An 18,776-nucleotide genomic window follows, 5' to 3' on the forward strand; every position below is an offset into this window, starting at 1 on the left:
GTGGAGGAAACAGATGGTTGGGAAGACTCAGGATTGAAGACTGGCAAAGCTAATATAGCAAAAGGTCTAGACTAGGCCCAGAGGATTGTTGGGGAGGGAGAAATTTCCCCCTACCTTTCTAGGTTCTCGTTGGTGTAAGAATTAAATTGACAGGAGACAGATTATCAGAAGGAAATCAGACAAAAATTTCATAACATGTGTTCACGGGAGAGACCTAAGAGAACTGAGTAACTTACTAAAATGGCTGAGAACCTCACCTTAAATACTGTCTTCAGCTAAAGACAAAAGATGTTAAGGGTAGGGATCTGGGACTTCAAAGGGGAGGAAGGCAATTGACACGAAGCTGGAAAAGCAAATGTTTGGTAAATAAATGTTGCAGCAGCCCTACAGAGACAATGGGACAGAGAATGACCTCTGATCTCTACGTTTCCCTACCACACCTCACCCACATTCTCTGCAGACTTCTCTGGTGATAACTATTCCAGGCACAGGCCCTCTATCTAAATTCTTTCAGCAGTTAGGAGGAAGGTCGAAGTTTCTTCCTGAGCCTTCTGGGCCTTGATTGTTTATGGCAAAAGAGGCATTTTGGGGCTGCAAATTTTGTTTGCCTACAGGATCTTAGGGATGGGAAAACATTGTTAACTTCTCTAAGAATAGCATCTTAACAGTTTTCTCATGAAGTACCATATTTTCTGAATTGTGTTAATGTTTAACAATCAATTTTCAGAAAGAGGAAGAACACTACATGACGTGTTCACATCGGAAGTAACCAACTTGGAAGCACTAAAATGGGAATGGTAGGGTCCATACAGTTTTAGAAATTTCAATGAATCTTATTTGAACCCTGATTCAAAGAAACAAATTAGAAAGAAAAATTAGGAGCCAGTTGGAAATTTGAATACTTAATAAATAATTGATGATATAGAGAATTGTTACACACAATGATTTCATAGTCATGATTAAAAAGTTTACTTTTTAGAGAAACATGCTGAAATACTTAGGAAGTTATGAATGAAATATATAACCTTATGATGTCAATGGATAAAGCTGGGGGAAGTTACATTGAGTGACTGAAATGGAGAAGAATATAATTAAGTCTGAATGGTGACCTGGGTTCATTTTTTTTCCTGCCAACTTTAAATATATTTATTTATTTGGCCTCACTGTGTGGTATGTGAGATCCTAGTTTCTCAACCAGGGATGAAACCCACACTGGGAACAGAGCAGTCCCAACTGCTGGACCACCGAGGAAGCCCCTCTGCCTACTTTTTATATCTGAGATGTTTGATAATAAAACACTAAAAGGAAGAGAAATAACAAGATGCTTCAAAGCTCCTTGTGAGCAGCTGATTGAATAGCGGACGGGCTGTGTCAAGGAGGCATCTATTGACTGGCAGTGAACCGGGAAGGCTGTGAGCTTTTCTCCACTAGAGATGGCCGGAGTGATGGCAGAGGAGACTAAGTTTTCACATGATTATGACGAGAGGCTCGAGTTACATGGAAGGAAAATGGCCCTGGGGTCGGGGAGCAGGAGAGTGACAAGTGTGAGCCCGAGTGAGAAGCCTCACGGTGTGAGGAGGCCCGAACAGACACAGCTCACCAGCCAGTTCCCTTACCGCAGCCTCATTCTCCCTCCCTGCGGCCCTCCAGTGCCAAATCCAATTTTCCCAGTGACAAGGAGGAGGATTAATATAATCAGAGCTGTGGGCTTGCCCTAAAAACATGGCTCCTGGGGAACACGGAAATGACTTTCTAGGTCAGGTCAGCATAGTAAATCTTTTAGGCTTTGCAGGCCACATCATAGGGTCTCTTGCGACAGCTCAACTCCAGAGTCGTAGCCTGAAAGCCGCCGTAGACATGTGACACAGGGGCTTGGCTGTGTTCCAACACAACTCTGTTTACAAAAGTGCTGGGCCACATTTGGCCCCTGGGTTCTAGTTTGCTGAGCCCTGTTTTGATGGACACCAATAACCCAAGTCATAGTCTCATGCAGTGGCGACAAACAATATACATAGAAGTGAGTGGGTGGGAAAGATGAAAGGACAGAGAAGGTTACGATCAGGTCAGGAATTTGGGAAGTTGAGATGTGACGGTCTTCAGGGACGACCCATTCTAAGATGTGACCGTTCTGTTGGGTGACTGTCACACAGGAAGATGGGGGTCATGGAATCACATGGCCTGGAGGCCTTGGTGTCAGAGCTGTCATCAGTATGAATAATGAAGTATCTGAGAGACTTGTGGGGTGGGTTGAAGACAATGATGCATGTGAAATCCAGGAGCTGTCAAGGGTGGAGTAATAATGTTCTGGAAGTCAAAGTGGAGATAGTGCCATGTAGGGGTTGGGACCCTGGGCTCTGGAATCACAGTTCTGCATACTAAACCGTGCTCTACCATTTCCAGCCATGTGACTCAGCACACGTGACTTAAGCTTTCAGAGCCTCAGTTTTCCCATCTGTAAAATGGTCTTTCATCTAAACAAAGCTAGTTCCTTACCTAAGAGAAATTCTGGTGCCAGCTATTAAGGAAATACATCTTTCCCCACTAATGACATATATGAATGGGTACATTTCAGTTATTTGAAGGGAGTTGTTTTTAATTTATTTGCTTATCTGTTCAGCTAATATTTATTATATGCTTAATTGTGCTCTAAGATCATGAAGCAAGCATGTTCATAAATTGGATGGATACCATTTACTGCATGCCTGCTATGTGTCATGGAAGCATGACACAGACTAACATGGTCCTTTGTCTTCATGGACAGACAGATTTTATGCACAGTTGGGATTGCAATGTATGTGGACTTATTTCTGCTAATTCAGTGTGCTCTTGAGGGAAGGAGAGAGAGGGAGAGGGAGAGAAAGAGAGAAACACAAGATTTTTTTTTAAATGCAGGCAATTTCCCCTGCATTGTACTCTGGAGATGAAGCATAAAATGGGACATGGGACTTAGCTCTGTTCTTAGTTGTCTTAAGTTTTATGTGACAATTACCATATGAGCAGCCTGTAAGGCAACTGCATCCTTCTGTGTCTGTCTGTCTGCCTCCATAATCTACCTACCTACCAACCAAGCATTTATATAGTGTTTATGTGTGTGCTTAGTCGTGTCAGACTCTTTGTGCCCCATGGACTGTAGCCCACCAGGCTCCAATGTCCATGGAATTTTCCAGGCAAGAACACTGGAGTGGGTAGCCATTCCCTTCTCCAGGGCATCTTCCTCACCTGAGGGTCAAACCCGAGTCTCTTGCTTTGCAGACAGTTTCTTTACTCTCTGAGCCACCAGGGAAGCCCCGCTGTTGACTCAGGTACTATTCTGAACAGTTTATAAATATTACCTAATTTAACTCCCATGACAACCCTACAAAGTGGGAACTATTGTTTACCCACTGTGTTAATCAAGTTAGCCTAGACTAGGTTGCAGTTACAAATAAAACAGAAATAACAGTTTATTTCATACTTATGCAAAGACTGATAACAGGTTGGCCAGCCTTTTATAAATTATAGCTATTTGGAACATTTCATTTTTGAAGTCATTAAAACAAAAAGAAGAAAAGAATGGAGGAACCACCCTCGTTCTTAATCTTCTCACCTCTCCTCACAGAGCAAGGCCTCAAAACAGCTCTACGGGAGGGTGACATATGTAAGGAAACACTGGTGAGCCCATGGGTTCTAACTGTGCCAGCAACAGCTAGAATGTCAGAGAAAAAGCTGAGGCTCAGCGATGTGAGTTACTTCCCAAGGTCGCAAGCTAGGAAATAGCAGGCGTAGGATTCGGACCCAGGCTGCCTGGCTCCAGAGTCAGTGCTTGCTGGAGCATGACTAATTACTCCGCCTTTCTGCCTATCACCTGGTACTTAACGATCAGTACTAAGATGGAAAACACAGGCTACCTGAGACCACTGGAAAGATGCTGTGTCTTTATGTGGGTAATTTAAGGTGTGCCAAGGGTAAATTTTGGCTAAGCGTGATTTTCATCTTATGTGATCATTTTAGAGTCAGCTCCTGTGTCAGATGCTGCTCCTTTGTATATATTATGTGTCCTAGCATTTATTGCCTCAAATAGTCTTAATTACCAGCCAAGGGAGCCATCTAAAATATGAGTTTGGATTTTTTTTAATGTTCTTCTTAAAATAAATTCTCCCAAGTCCAGCTGTCTTTGAGGCTCGACATCGTCGTATTGTCAGATCACATCTGGGAAGTCACGATCATTTGTCACCGGCGGACCGGCAGCTGCCTATTGCTTATCACATAAATGATGGGTCCTTGTCCCATAGGTCCAAATAATTTAACACACTCTTCACTCTGCCCATCTCTTTTCAGCTACTCATTTCTTTTCCATGACTCTTTGCTTTAAGATCTGCACTTTTATGTAGCTGTTTTATAATAAACATTGACCACCCTTTAAATATTCTTAGGTTTAAACAAATAATGAAGTTTTACAATATATAATCTATACATATCTGTTAAACTATACAGTGAAAGGGAACATTTTAAGTCAAGGAGCATCACAGAATTAAAGAACTCTAGATCTAAATTCTTTCAAAGGGATGTTTCACTCCAAATGGCAAAACTGTGGCTTTTGTTTTCCCCTCTACATTATTTTGTAGTTTTCATATTGTCTACAGAGTTACATTAAGAACTAAAAAGAATTGCAAAAGGAAAGCGTATCTATTCTATTTCATTTCATTCCATTTTCTTGCTGTTGTTTTAGACATATCTGTTTTTTCCAGCCCTGCACTGAATTCCCCCTTCTTTTGGTCACAGTACACCCTGTGTGTTTGGAAGGATGGTCCCTCTCCCCTTCTCAGTTCAAGCACAAAGTGAACTGACTCCACCTCTGGCTCTGGGCTGAGTTTGTGACCCAGTATGTGACCAGAGCAGTGAATTCCCCTGACCACCATGGTTAAATGAGAGACAACCCCAGAGACAACTCCAAGATTTTTCAAGAAGCAACCAGGAAAACTTTTCTGTCTTTTCCTCTAGACTTAGAACTTTGTTATAAGCCTTGAGCAGCTGAGGGCGATTATCTAAAGAGACTGTGTCAGGGGTAACAGCAGAACTGAGAGGCGGCCAGAGTCTGAGTCCCTACGGTATTGTTTTAAACCTCTCTGACCTCATCTGAAGCCAACTCTACCCCTATTAGTAAAGTGAATTAATAAATACCTTTTTTCTTTTCCTTTTTGAAGGTAAATACTCCCCCCCCTCTTTTTTCTGTTTTTGCTTAAGCCACTATGAATAAGGGTTATGATACTTGCACATGAAAGAGCCCTTATATGTTCTCCTACATGATATTTACCCAGCTACCCTCTTGTATTCCGTATTAGTCAGCTCTTTCTAGATTTTGCTGCAGTGACAAACAACCCTTACATCGCAATACCTTATAACAACAAAGATTTATTCTTCACCCAGTTTTCTTGGCTGTGTGTCCTCTTGGGCCCTGCTCCAAGCCTCTTTTCATTCTGGGGCCCAGGAAGGAGGAACAGCACCTTCCTCAGTCCCACGGCAGAGGGAGAAGGGCAACGAGCAACCCAGGCCATTATTACTGCTGCTCACACTTTATCGTTCAGTACAGGGCCCGTGAGAAAGCTCAATATCAGTGTTACAGGAAGTTGACACCACCCACTTCAGGGAAATACCACAGGTGAATGGAAGAGCAGGGATGCACGATTCTCTTATAGGGAAAGGAGTGATAGTTTGGAGAAATAAAACAATCCGCGCTTGTTCCAATCAGCCTGAGGAGGGGGGTCTTCATCCCCACCTCTCAGCAGTGGCAGATTACTTCTTTCTCCTGTTTTCCTTGCTCCTGTTTGTGAACCCAGTGCTGTCCTCTTTTGTTGGATGTAGTCCTGACTTAACCAACCCATAAGAAACAGTGAAATTATTTGCTATCATACTAAGAACAGGAAACATTTAGCTTTTTATTTTGACCAAAAAGTATTAGTCCAGTTTGCTTGCACAAATAAATCACTAAATAAATACAAGGAACAAAAAGCACACTGCTGCCTCTCTGGCCCTGTGTCCCTGGGGAAAAGGCTCATGAAAAACATCATTAAAACTGAGACCTTCAATGAAACAAAGATTATGTTATAGAAGAGAAAAGAAAAGTTTGCTTTGGGCAAAATGTCTTTTCAGCTAAGTTCTACTGTTGGATAAAAGAAAAGAAAAATCCTCAGTACTTTCAGGTCAGTGAAAGGTATCTTATGACCAAAAGCCGAGATGAAAACAGAGAGTCACTGTGCCGTTTGAGGACAAGCATCAGCGTTTGTATGATGGTCTGTGCTGAGCGTCAGCGTTTTGTGGGACCCAAAACGCTCATGCCTTCAGGGCGGCACAGGAAATGGCACCCATTCTGCACCAAAGATCATAGTTAGATGGTAGCCTGGCAGAAATTTGTTGTCATGCCCTGTTGAAAGGAAAGCATCCTTTAGATTCATTTTGTCTTATAGAAGATTTCTGTCTCAGTAATTCTAAAGGCCAGAGTATCCTGATAATTAATCTTTTTTTTTTTTTTTGCTCTTTATGTTAACTTTCGTCTTCAAACAGGAAGGAAAGAGAGCTGTTTCCTGAACTCAGGACATGCTGAGTGCCTCCCTCTCACGGGAAACGTGTCGCCTGGGTGGCCCTTTCCCTGGGGCACACAGTTGGCTTCCTCTCCTTCTTCCTGTTGTTTCTTTGTGGCTCTTTGGGGACAAGCTCGGGGAGCCTGCATGAGGCAGCATGGCAGACACCTCTGGGTTCCAGTCTGAGCTCTGACGTTTAGTAGTTGGAATATTAGTTTCCTATGACTGTTTAGTAACTTACCACAACCAGGTGGCTTCAAGCAGCACAGATTTATTTTCTTACAGTTCTGGAGGCTGGAAGCCCAAAACCAGTTTCACAGGGCTCAGGTCTGTGTTGACAAGGCTGGTCCCTTCTCAAGACTCTAGGGGAGAATTGTTTTCTTATCTTTTCTGGTGTCTGGAAGCTGTCTGTGTTCTGGAAGGCTCCTGACCCTTTCCTTCTGACCTCTTGTTCCTGTTGTCACAGGGCCTGCTTCTGTAGTAGGATCTCCATCTGCTTCCCTCTCATAAGGACCTTCTCATAAGGACCCTTGTGATTATATCATTAGGCCCACCTAGATAATCCAGGATAATCTCAAGACCATTCATTTAATCACAGCTACAAAGCCTTTTTTGCCATATAAGGGAGTGTATATATATATGTATATATATTCACAAAGTCTGGGGATTGGAGGTGGGCATCTTTGGACCTTTATGCAGCCAACATAATGTATGATGTTAGGTGACCTGGAGCTATCCCTTCACATCTCTGGATCTTACTCCTCTCTTCTGTACTATGGGGATGGTAATAAAACCTAGAGCATAGGGTTGCTGTGACAGTTAAAGATGGCATCAGGGTTTTTTTGTTGCAAGCAACGGCAAGTTAAAGGCTACTTGAGAAAAAGGGTATGTATTGAAGGTAAAAAGATAACCCACAGTCATGAAAGGAAATGTAAGGATCTGGCCTAAGAAGCAGGTTTAGGGACCCGGGGTGCATAGACCCCTCTAGTCTTTGACATTCCACTCAGGGTTCCTGCTCCAGGGAAAGGGCACCTGCTTCGCGCAGCCTGGGTTTCAGATGCACACCTCGGTCCAGGGAGGGCAAGGCACCGTAACCCATGTTACCCCTGACATGGGGTGGGGAGCAGTCAGAACAAAATCTGAGGGCTGATACCACAAGAGGGGGAGGGTATGAAAGGCAGATAAAAATGAAAGATATTCTTACTGCAAAGGGCTCACGGCAGGTATTCAAAGAATGATAGCTTTTATATTATCCTTAATCTTAAGAGAGTCGTAACCATTGCTTTGGCAAGATGAAACATGGGGAGCAGCATGACTAGGCAAGAGAAAGTCAGAGTATCTGCATTTAACCTCAGCTCTGCCACTGATACATTCTGAAAGAAAGGGAAGTCCTCTATTTTCTTATCTATAATAATACTTATTCACTCAAAAATGCTTATTGAATGCCTACCTTTTCCAGGCACTTTTTCTAGGAACCATAGCTACAAGGTACCTTAGGTACAAGAGAGAGAAAGTCTTGGCTCCTGTGGAATTTACCTGGTAAAGACAGAGAATCACCAAACTCACAAATAAACCTATTGTATAATGTAAAGAAGACCCAAGTGCTTTGAAGAAAAATAAAGCAGAGTAAGTGGATTGAGAGTCACAGGCCTGGGGTAAGAGGTGCTGGTGTTTTTAGGGAAAGCAGGGAAGCTCACTTCTCCAAGGAGGAGACACTGGCATCTGAATGACACATGGAGAGAGCCAACTTTATGATAAAGACTGGAAGGAAGAGTGTTCCAGGCAGAGGGAACAGCCTCTGTAAAGTCCCAGAGACAGGAACATGGCCAGTGAGGCACAAAGAGACGAGGGAGGCCGAGAGAGTGGCAGGACATGAAGACAGAGAGGCTAGTGAGGCTGCCTCTTTGGTGGGGCCTTGGATGCCATGATGATGAGTTTGGATTTTTCTTTTTTTCTTTTGAGCGTGATAGGAAACCATTGGAGGGTTCTGAGCAGAAGAGCGAGGTAATCCAATTCATCTTTTAAAAAGACCACCCTGGCAGGTGGATGGGGAGTTGACCAAAGGTCTGCACTACTAAGTACAAACAGGGAGGCCAGTGAGCAGGTGCTTGCAGGCAGGAGATGTGGCTTGCAGTGGAGAAGGTGAGAAGAGGTTGGATTTGGGATCTGTTTTGATGTTGGATGCGGGGTGACAGAGAGCTAAGGCAAGAGTGACTTGGAGATTTTAGGCCCAAGCAAGTAGCTGAATGGGAAACCATTTACTGAAATGCTTTGGGGAAAATTAGAATTAGATATTGAAAGTAAATGGGTTTACTGAAGAATCACAACTTACTGGAAATAAAAACATGAAACCTTTTTCCTTTTTTTCTCCAGTAACTACATCACCATATTACATTGAATCTCTCTTCCATCTCGGAAGTAGCCCTTTAATAACCTTTTGAACAAATTCCATAACTTCCTAGTCACTGTTTTTAGATAGTCTAATTTCACTGTTTGGATTCATCTTGTTTATTTTTAAATCCTGAGTCTTTAGTCTCATCCTGGATGCAAAACTCATCTTCCCCGGTTCCCAGCTCCCCCAACAATTGTCTATGATTCATGGGTCCTTGACCTTGGAAGATAGGGAAATTACCTCTTTATTTATTTTCACTGGTCTCTAACTGAAATTTAGCCTCTCTTTTACTTATGAAAGTGGGACACAAACTTCAATTGTGTCCACAGTAACTGTAACTTTGTCTCTAGTAGCAACAATCAGATGTTTTCATATCCCGCTATGGTTGTTACAGTGATCTTGAAATATCATTTACCCTTGTCTCTTTTTTTCAACTTATATTAGTTAATGGAACTGCCATCAGCTCTTTTATTTACAGTATGATTTGGAAGCAAGTACATTAGTATTTTGCCAACAGTTTAAAAAAATATTTTAATAACTGTTGTTGTGTTCAGTCGCTCAGTTGTGTTCAGCTGTCTGAAACTCCATGGACTGTAGCCCACCAGGCTCCTCTGCCCATGGGTTTTCCAGGCAAGAATACTGGAGTGGGTTGCCATTTCCTCCTCCAGGGGATCTTCCCAACCCAGAGATTGAAACTGTGTCCTCTGTGTCTCCTGCATTGGTAGGCTGATTCTTTACCACTGCGCCGTCTGGGAATCCCATTTTGATGACTGTATTTTAATATAACTGGTTTGCTTAAAAACCTTGTATATTTACTATTGTATTTTTAAAAATATTATTCAGAGAAGAAATCCAAATTTCCAAAATGTAAAGGGATTCTGGCACAAAACAAGTTAAGGTCCTCTGTGAGAGGTTTGGAAGAGGTGAGGAAGGAGGCAGTCTGCCCTTCCCAGACACCCCTGGAGCAGGAAGAAGGACGTGGGGAAGAGGCGGGTCTCCTGAAGGTTCTTCTTAAACCAGTTTAGAGAAAACAGGTACTCAGTTACGAAGAGGCTAAATAACAGCAATCTGGGCATATTTATCGAGCAGCATAAAATAACCAGCCCTGGTTTTGAAGATGGTTAAACCTTCAGCCCAAGGGTGAGCACAAGGTCTTGCAGTGTATTGTTTAGGGAGCATTGTTGACTGGACCCTTATGTGGCTTCCGATGACAGGGTTGGTAAAATGGGACTTGACCCTGTGTTTATGTGGGAGAATGATTCAGCCCGATGCTGGGTAATAACTGTTTTGTTGGTCTCTCAGAGTGGAGTTGGTGGGCGGGTAAGCAAGAGGTTTCTTGGAGCCATTCCTCATGTCATGGAAGGCTGGATTAAAACAATCCTAGGAGATTCTGACCTAATGACTAGCCTGGAAGTCCCATTCCAGATAACTTCTACTGCAGGGGTCCCCAACCTCCAGGATCTAATGCCTGATAATTTATCCAATGCCTGGAGACGTTACTAATTGCTAATCTGAAGTGGAGTTGATGTAATAATAATGGAAATAAAGTGCACAATAAATGTAATTTGCTTGAATCAAACCACCCCCTCTGGCCCATGGAAATATTGTCATCCACGAAACCAGTCTCTGGTGACAAAAAAGTTGGGGACCACTACTCTATTGTACTTCATCCAAATATTAGGTTCGTTATTGAAGATGGTGATGCCTTCAACATACAATGTTTGGGAAACCAATTAAGGCTGAGGGCAGGGACTGGGTAATCTCTTTTGCTGAATACCATGAGTAGAGGTTTTCAAATGCCAGCCCTATGAATTGGTGAAAGGTTTTATGAATAATGGTTGATTTTAAGGCCAGTGTCATTTTGTAAATGGCTTTAAATCTAGCTTGTTCTTTCATGTTACAAGAAAACAACTTAATCTTTTACCTAATGAAAACAAATTTGGGTTTCAAGATTCAGTTTTCAATATAAAGCAAGCCATTCTCCTTTCTGCTTTCGTCTTCATAAATGCCGTTTCAGACGAGATTGGGCGCATTTAGAGTGGTATGGCCATAGACCATAAATGCCATTTCAGATGGTAACTTTCATCTTGCAACTGGATGGAGAAATTAATAAAGACTAACTTCTCAGATTCTCTTATGTATTTTGTGAGTATGCCATAACTTCTCTAGGCCCTGAAATATTTTACTGACCCTCCGTATATTGTGGGGGGAAGAAATGTGTGTGTGTGCGCATGTACATGTGTGTATTTATACATACACGTGTATGCAGTCAGAAGAGTAAATTCTTGTTCCTTCTCAAAATTACAGGATTCATTGTTGTGATTCAAATAGATTTAATTCAGGTTTGAGGGGAAAAAAAAGAGGATGTTACAAATGCATACTACCAATGAGACAATTCTTGGAAACACTCAGCAGCACTGTTGCGCCGTTGGAATGCTCAAACCTATTTGCTCGGGGGTGGGTGGGGGGTCCAGTTTAAGCCCCTGGGAGCTTCAGCTGCCTTCTCCTGGGATTGACACTCTTGTTTCCCCTTCCCTCCCCAGTTCCCCAAAGATGAGCAGTCACCTCTACTCGATCTCAATTTTTATTTGACCTGAAGCCAGTTGCACTGATTCCAAGAGAGAGTAAAGGGCTTGGCATGGCTTCTATCCTTTTGAGCTGGGCTGCTAAAATGACTGGTAATTCCTAGGGACTCCTTTCCAAAGGTTAAGTTCTCTTCATCTGCCCTGATTCACGCTTATTCTTGGTTTGGGAACTAGACAGTTCAGTTCAGTCACTCAGTTGTGTCTGACTCTTTGCGACCCCATGGACTGCAGCACGCCAGGCTTCCCTGTCCTTCACCAACTCCCAGAGTTTACTCAAACTCATGTCTATCGAGTTGGTGATGCCGTCCAACTGTCTCATCCTCTGTCATCCCCTTCTCCTCTTACCTTCAATCTTTTCCAGCATCAGGGTCTTTTCTAATGAGTCAGTTCTTCGCATCAAGTGGCCAAAGTATTGGCATTTCAGAGTTAGCATCAGTCCTTCCAATGAATATTCAGGACTGATTTCCTTTAGGATGGACTGGTTGGATTTCCTTGTAGTCCAAGGGACTCTCAAGAATCTTCTCCAACACCACAGTTCAAAAGCATCAGTTCTTTGGCGCTCAGCTTTCTTTATAGTCCAACTCTCACATCCATACACGACTACTGGAAAAACCATAGCTTTGACTTGACAGACCTTTGTTGGCAAAGTAATGTCTCTGCTTTTAATATCTGTTTATGTTGGTCATAGCTTTTCTTCCAAGGATCAAGCATCTTTTAACTTCATGGCTGCAGTCATCATCTGCAGTGATTTTGGAGCCCCCAAAAATAAAGTCTGTCACTGTTTCCATTGTTTTCCCATCTATTTGCCATGAAGTGATGGGACCGGATGCCATGATCTTAGTTTTCTGCGGGTTGAATTGTAAGCCAACTTTTTCACTCTCCTCTTTCACTTTCATCAAGAACTAGACAGAGCCCCATTATTTCACCATGAAAGCCGGGGTGTCATTAAAGGTGGCCTCACATTACTGCTTAAAGGCCTAGTAGAAATCTTATTTCGCTTTTTGGAGATGCCATTGTGATGCAAAGTGATTTGGGGTCTCGTTACTACTGGACGCCCTTTGTTGGACTGACCGGGCCTGTCGTGCCCCCAGATTCTCCATCTCCTCTCCTATCCTACGACTTTTCCAAAACGGGGATACTGATACTTTGAGGATTTCATGATCTCAGTACAGAGAAATATACTGAAAACAGGAAAATTGCAGCTCCACAGAAAGGCCCCAGCAAGCCTCCCCTCAGATGCTCATAATACACTCCACTTTGTTCTGCTGTCCTGACACTGGATCTCTCTGTGGAGCGTCAGGCAAATGAACACCTGCCAAGTTATTGCTGTAAGAATTAATCAAGAGAGCATTTTCAATGATTACGACTTCTCCCCGCTCAGTTTTTCCTTTCAGGCAAATGGCTGTGCTTTCCTCTGTTGAACACTCACAGCTGCTAGACCCCGAATTCCACGTGAAAGAACTTTTGAGTTGTCTTCCTCTTTTCTGTGGACCGCTTCCTGTGGCCACTTTCCTGGGCAGTTTAAATTCTCAGCAGGAAAGGGCCAGTGACCTTGAAAGACTTATGTCACCCCTCTATGCCCGAGTTTCTTCACTCTAAAAGAAGGACAACAGCTCATTATTAATATTGTGAGAGTTTAATGAAACAATGTGTGGAAAGAGCTTAGCGCATTGGGCCAAGCAGAGGCTCATCCCACCAAGATTTATTGAGTATCTCCTATGTGCCAGACGTGCTTCCAACTGCTGGAAATGCCAGAGGAGCAAACGCAGGCCCAGTTTCTGCTCTCATGGAGCTTTCAGTCCAGTTGAGGATTTGGGTGTTAGACAATCACACAGATTTATATCTCCGAATTGGGCCAAGGACTAGGAAGGAAAATTATACAGTGGCCCTGATCTAATCAAAGCACATCGTTTCATAATGTTTGAGTGGCGTTCAGAAGAAAGAATTTGAGTAAACTGGGAGAAAGCGGTTTCAGCCCCAATGCACCTTTGAGCAAGTTAGGAAAAAGGGCCTATGCCCTAGAACAGAAGTGGCGGAGCGTGTGCTGGCATTTCAGTGCCCTGTGGCCCATCTGCGGGGAGCCTGTGAGCAGAGAACAACTTGCACAACTGTACGCAGTGATCCAGCTGGAAGTAAGAGGATACTGGAGACAGAGGAAAGCCCCTCTGCCAAGGCCCTGAGGTGGGAGGGCACATTGGAGGAGATGAAAAGGGCCCCTCTGGTTGGAGCCAAGGAACAAGGCTGGTGGGAGGGGAGTCAGGGTGCTCTGAGCACATGTCAGCTGGCACTGATGCACGATAGCATTATTCTCATGAAGTCACTGCCAGCACACCAAGGTCTCCTCAGAAACACCGAGGTTTCTCTAGATGCTGTTGATTTTTAACTAGTGAAGGGAAATTCCTTCAGGGATGTGATTTGCTGGTGTCACACAACTGAGATTTATAGAATAAGGGCAATGTACAAGGAAAGATGTTTAATGGGAAAGCAGGGAGACCACTTGCCTCTAGAAAAACACAAATGCTCTCTTAAAGCCCAGAAAACTAGATATTAGGCAAAAAAAAGTGGGGGAAGAAACAGAACAAACAAACAAAAAAGCAAATCAAAACACATTAGGGAAAGGTTTCTAGCAGCACTGTCATTTGGAGGTTGTAATACTCTCTCCAAAGAAGTAGACTCTCCTTTCCTTGATCTCTTAAAAAAGACCCACCCAGCTGGAGACGCATGACCTGGCAACACTGCACTTGCTAGAAATGGTCCTGATCACCCATCAGGTTCTTTCTGGCTTTGATTTCTTTGATTTTGGAGTAATCCGAAAGAGTATTCATTAATTCACACAAATATACTGTATCAAGGGTGGAATTTTTTGTTGTTTTTAAGTCTGAGTGTAGTGGGAAATAAAACCCCAGATCCTAGAGAACTGTGCATTGTTGCCTGTTAGCTCTGGAGTCTGTCGGGCTGGACATCTGCAAGAGGTGGCCCAGCGGAGGGCTGGTGTCAGCACAAATTGTGAGGGAAGCCTGGGCTTGGGGAATTGGGTGAGTCTGGATCCAGATGCTGATGAGGCCACTTACAAGCTGTGTGACCCCAGGCAGGTTAGTCGACCTCTCTCCATACACAGTGAGAGTGGCTGTAAACTCAAGTGATGGCTGTCATTAGGGAGAGCCTTGCAGCCGAGATTCTCGGGGATCCCCCACACGCAAAGTCATTTCTGGGGATCCTGCCCAGAGAGCAGCCTCCATGTCACCCACATTCTTTGAAGGATTTATTTCTTTGCGTTGTATCCGAAAAGTCTTGACTTTTGGTCTTTCAGAGATAGCAGTGCTTTGGGGAAGCATAAGGAATCAGAATTAAGTCAGACTTGTAAAATCTTGTCAGCAGTTAGTAATCTCTAAACAGCTTTAAGGAAATAACAAAAAAAGAGCATTTAGTCATTTTAAATGTAGTATCCATGATCAGAAATCCCATCATAATCTTAGAATCCCACAAGAGCAGACACTGTCAATTTACCCACTACTTGAGATATTTTATTGCTCGTTAAGATGTAACAGAAGAACTTAACTTTAAAATGTGCTTGACTTTTAACCACATTAAACCGGAATGTACACCAATCAGAGAAAATTGCAGTATTTCAGGAAAGAAATGAGCTACTTAATTTCCCTCCAAAATAGAGCCCTTTGTTACATCTCAGTCATGATGCTGTTATCTAAAGGTGGCTTCTGCTTTTTCTTTTGCTTTATGGTCACATATGCAGCTTTCCAACCCGAGCCCTTCAAAGCAGAGCAGGCTAATAGTGATTTAAGAGTATGCTGGTTAAAAAAGAAAAAAAAATTCCATCCAAGATTTTAAAACAAAGAAATGCTAACTCAAGCCTAAACTTTTCTATGAAAAATGACATTGTTGCTTTCTAAGAATGGGACTGGATGAGGCACTTAATCAGAGAGGCCATTATGTTGTCAAAGGCTCTGCTGAGGCTGTCAGACGGATTCTCATGGGCTTATGACCATTTTATTGCCTTTCAGCCCACGGCCGGCAATCCCACTCTCCCTCCTACTGACAGAATCGGAAGCGGCACTCTGTATTCAGTCCTTCTGGAGAGCCTATCTGGTAAGCGTCATGTGCAATTTTGGCATTTCGTCTGATGGGGAATTTGTGTACTGCGAAGGAGTCAAGGGAAAACCTGTGGATGAATTTGAAACACAGGTTAGGATCGCTAACTTCCAGACCTTGGAAACAGAGTTCTCTGTGAAACAGGTCTTAAAAAGAGTGATTGAGAATTTCTACAAAACTTATTTCACAATTGTCATTAAAACTACCCTGCAAACTTTTTTAAAATTTACTTTTTATTGAGGTAACTTTATAACACTTTCCAGGTTTCTGTGTGTTCCACCTATTTCTGCCTTGTATGCGCTACAGCATGCTCACCGACAGAAATTTTGTTTCTATCCATCACCCTACAGCTGATCTCCTTTACCCATTTCACCCTCCCTCTGCCTCTTCCCCTCTGCTAATCTGTATCTCCATATTGGTTTGGTTCGGTTCATTTATTTTATGTTTTGGTTCATCTGGGTTTTTTTTTATATTCCACATATAAGTGAAATTGTACAGAATTTGTCTTTCTTCATCTTACTTAGCGTAATACCCTCAAGGTCTAACCATGTTGTTCCAAGTGGCAGGATTTCTTTTTTGTGTGTGACTTGAGTAATATTTCATTGTGTGTGTGCGTGTGTGTGTATTACATCTTTACCCATTCATCCATTGATGGGCACTTGTTTTGTTTCCCTATCTTGGCTATTGTGAACAATGCTGTGGTGAAAATAGAGGTGTATACACACACACACACACACACACACACACATATATTCAAATTAGTGTTTTCATATTCTTTGGATAATTACACAGAAGTGGAATAGCTGGATCATATGATGGTTCTATTTTTATGTTTTTGAGGGATCCCCATAATGTTTTCCATAATGGTTTCACCAGTTTACATTCCCACCAACAGTGCACAAGGGTTCTCTTTTCTCTGCAAACTTATCAACACTCATTATTTCTTGACTTTTTGATGATAGCCATTACAATAAGGATGCTGAACATCTTTTCATGAGCCTGTTGACCATATTTATGACTTCCTTGTAACATATCTATTCATCGCTTCTGTCTTTTTAAAAAGAGTTTTGCTGTTGTTGTTGAATTGTGTCAGTTCTTTGTGTATTTTGATATTAACCCCTTATCAGATATATGATTTGCAAATGCCGTCTCTCATTCAGTAGGTTGTCTTTTTGTTTTGTTGATGTTTCCTTCTCTGTGCAAAAGCTTTTTAGTTTGATATAGTACCGTTTTTTTTTCTTTTGTCTCCCTTGCCTGAGGAGACATAGCCAGAAATATATTGCTAAGACCAAAGTCAAAGATCATACTTCCGATATATTTTCCTAGGAGTTTTATCATTTCAAGTCTTGCATTCACTCAAAGTATTTAGTTAATTTTGAGTTGATTTTTGTGTGTGGTGAATATTGGACTACTTTCAGTTTTTTGCATGTGGCCATTCAGTTTTCCCAACAACGTTTATTGAAGAGACTATTCTTTCTCCACTAGATGTTCTTTGCTCCTTTGTTGTAAGTTAGGTATCCATATATATGTAGTTTTATTTCTGGGCTCTCATTTATGTTCCATTGATCTGTTTAACTGTCTTTCTGCCAACACCATGCTGTTTTGATGCTTATAACTTTGTAATATAGCTTGAAATCAGCTTTGTTCATTTTTCTCAGGATTGCTTTGGTTATTTGGAGTCTTTTGTGATTCCATATAAATTTTAGAATTTTAAATTCTATTTCTATGAAAAATGTCCTTGGAATTTTGATAAGGATCATAGTGAATCTGTCTGCATAGGTAATATTGACATTTTAACAATGTTAATGCTTCCAATCCATAAGCATGAACTATCTGTCCATTTATTTGTGTATTATTCAATTTCTTTCAACAGTATCTTACAATTTTTAATGTACAAGTCTTTTGCCTCTTTCGTTAAATTTATTCCAAGATATTTTATCCTTTTTGTTGTGATCTTAAATGGGATTGTTTTCTTAATTTCTCTTCCTGCTACCTAATTGTTTGCATGTAGAAATGCAATAGATTTTTGTATATTGATTTTGTACCCTGTAACTTTACTGTATTCATTTATTATTTTTATTGATTTTTTGGTAGAATCTTAAGGATTTTCTGTGTATAAAATTATTCCATCTTCGTATTGTGGTGGTTTTACTTCATTCTTTCCAATTTGAATGTCTTTTATTTCTTTTTCTTGCCTAGTTGCATGGGTTAGGACTTATAATACTGTGTTGAATAAAAGTGGTGAGAGTGGGCATCCTTGTCTTGTTCTTGATTTTAGAGGGGGAGTGTTACTAATACAAACTCAGTTCTGCTCACCAGACGCACAGCAAAGCCAATATACTGGCACTGGGTTGTGGTGAAGGAAAGTACAGTATTTACTGCAGGGTTCCAAGCAAGGGGAATGGGCAGCTAATGCTCAACAGACCAGAACTCCCTGGGAAAGATTTATAGAGACAGTGTTAAAGGTGAAATTTGAAGGGAACCTAATCAGCTCATAGACAATTTTCTGATTGGTAGACAGTGAGGTGACAGGGTGGTATTTCAGGAAGCTCCATCATCAATTTTCCAACTCCAGCTGGTCTAGGGTCTATGGGTATAGGGCCAGCGGTTTTGACCTGGTGGGGGGTCTAGTTTTTACTACATTTAATATTAATTTTTTCTTAAAATTAACAAAAACCTTTACTTCCTTAAACACTCTGAAGGAAAAATATAGTCTTCCACTGTAGGAAGTAAAAAATTTTTGTGTGTAATACAGTATACATAAGATTTACCATTTTAACCAATTTTGTGTACAGTTCAGTGGCATTAAGTTCACTTGCATTATTTTGCAATCATCACTACCATTCATCTTTCTAAACTGAAATTCTGTATCCATTAACTTCTTATTCTTCCCTCCCCCAGCCTCTGGCAACCACCTTTCTACTTTCTGTCTCTATGACTACTCTGAGAACCTCATGTAAAAGTGGAGTCATACAGAATTTATCCTTTTGGCTTATTTCACTTGGCAAAATGTCCTCAGGTTTCATCTGTATTGTAGTATGTGTCAGAACCTCCTCCCTTTTTTAAGTCTGAATAATATTCTTGCTGGGAAGTTTTAAAATCCAGAAATCTGACCCCCTCACTTGTTGTCATAAA

The 18,776-nt window shown here is 41.8% G+C and overlaps 1 protein-coding gene across 4 annotated transcripts in view; it reads left to right on the forward strand.

Annotated features, from left to right (window-relative positions):
• The window catches only part of IQCK (IQ motif containing K), a 143,303-nt gene that overhangs the window by 50,438 nt on the left and 74,089 nt on the right, over positions 1 to 18,776 (forward strand). For 3 of the 4 annotated variants that reach the window (XM_070460957.1, XM_070460959.1, XM_070460960.1), the window contains one exon: positions 15,554 to 15,638. The exons of the other annotated variant lie outside the window; for it this stretch is intronic. In XM_070460957.1, coding sequence (XP_070317058.1) covers positions 15,554 to 15,638 — 85 coding nt within the window. The remainder of the gene's footprint in view (positions 1 to 15,553; positions 15,639 to 18,776) is intronic. 4 annotated transcript variants of the gene reach the window in all.

The sequence above is a fragment of the Odocoileus virginianus genome, chromosome 33 (assembly GCF_023699985.2).
Source record: "Odocoileus virginianus isolate 20LAN1187 ecotype Illinois chromosome 33, Ovbor_1.2, whole genome shotgun sequence".
Classification (NCBI taxonomy): domain Eukaryota; kingdom Metazoa; phylum Chordata; class Mammalia; order Artiodactyla; family Cervidae; genus Odocoileus; species Odocoileus virginianus.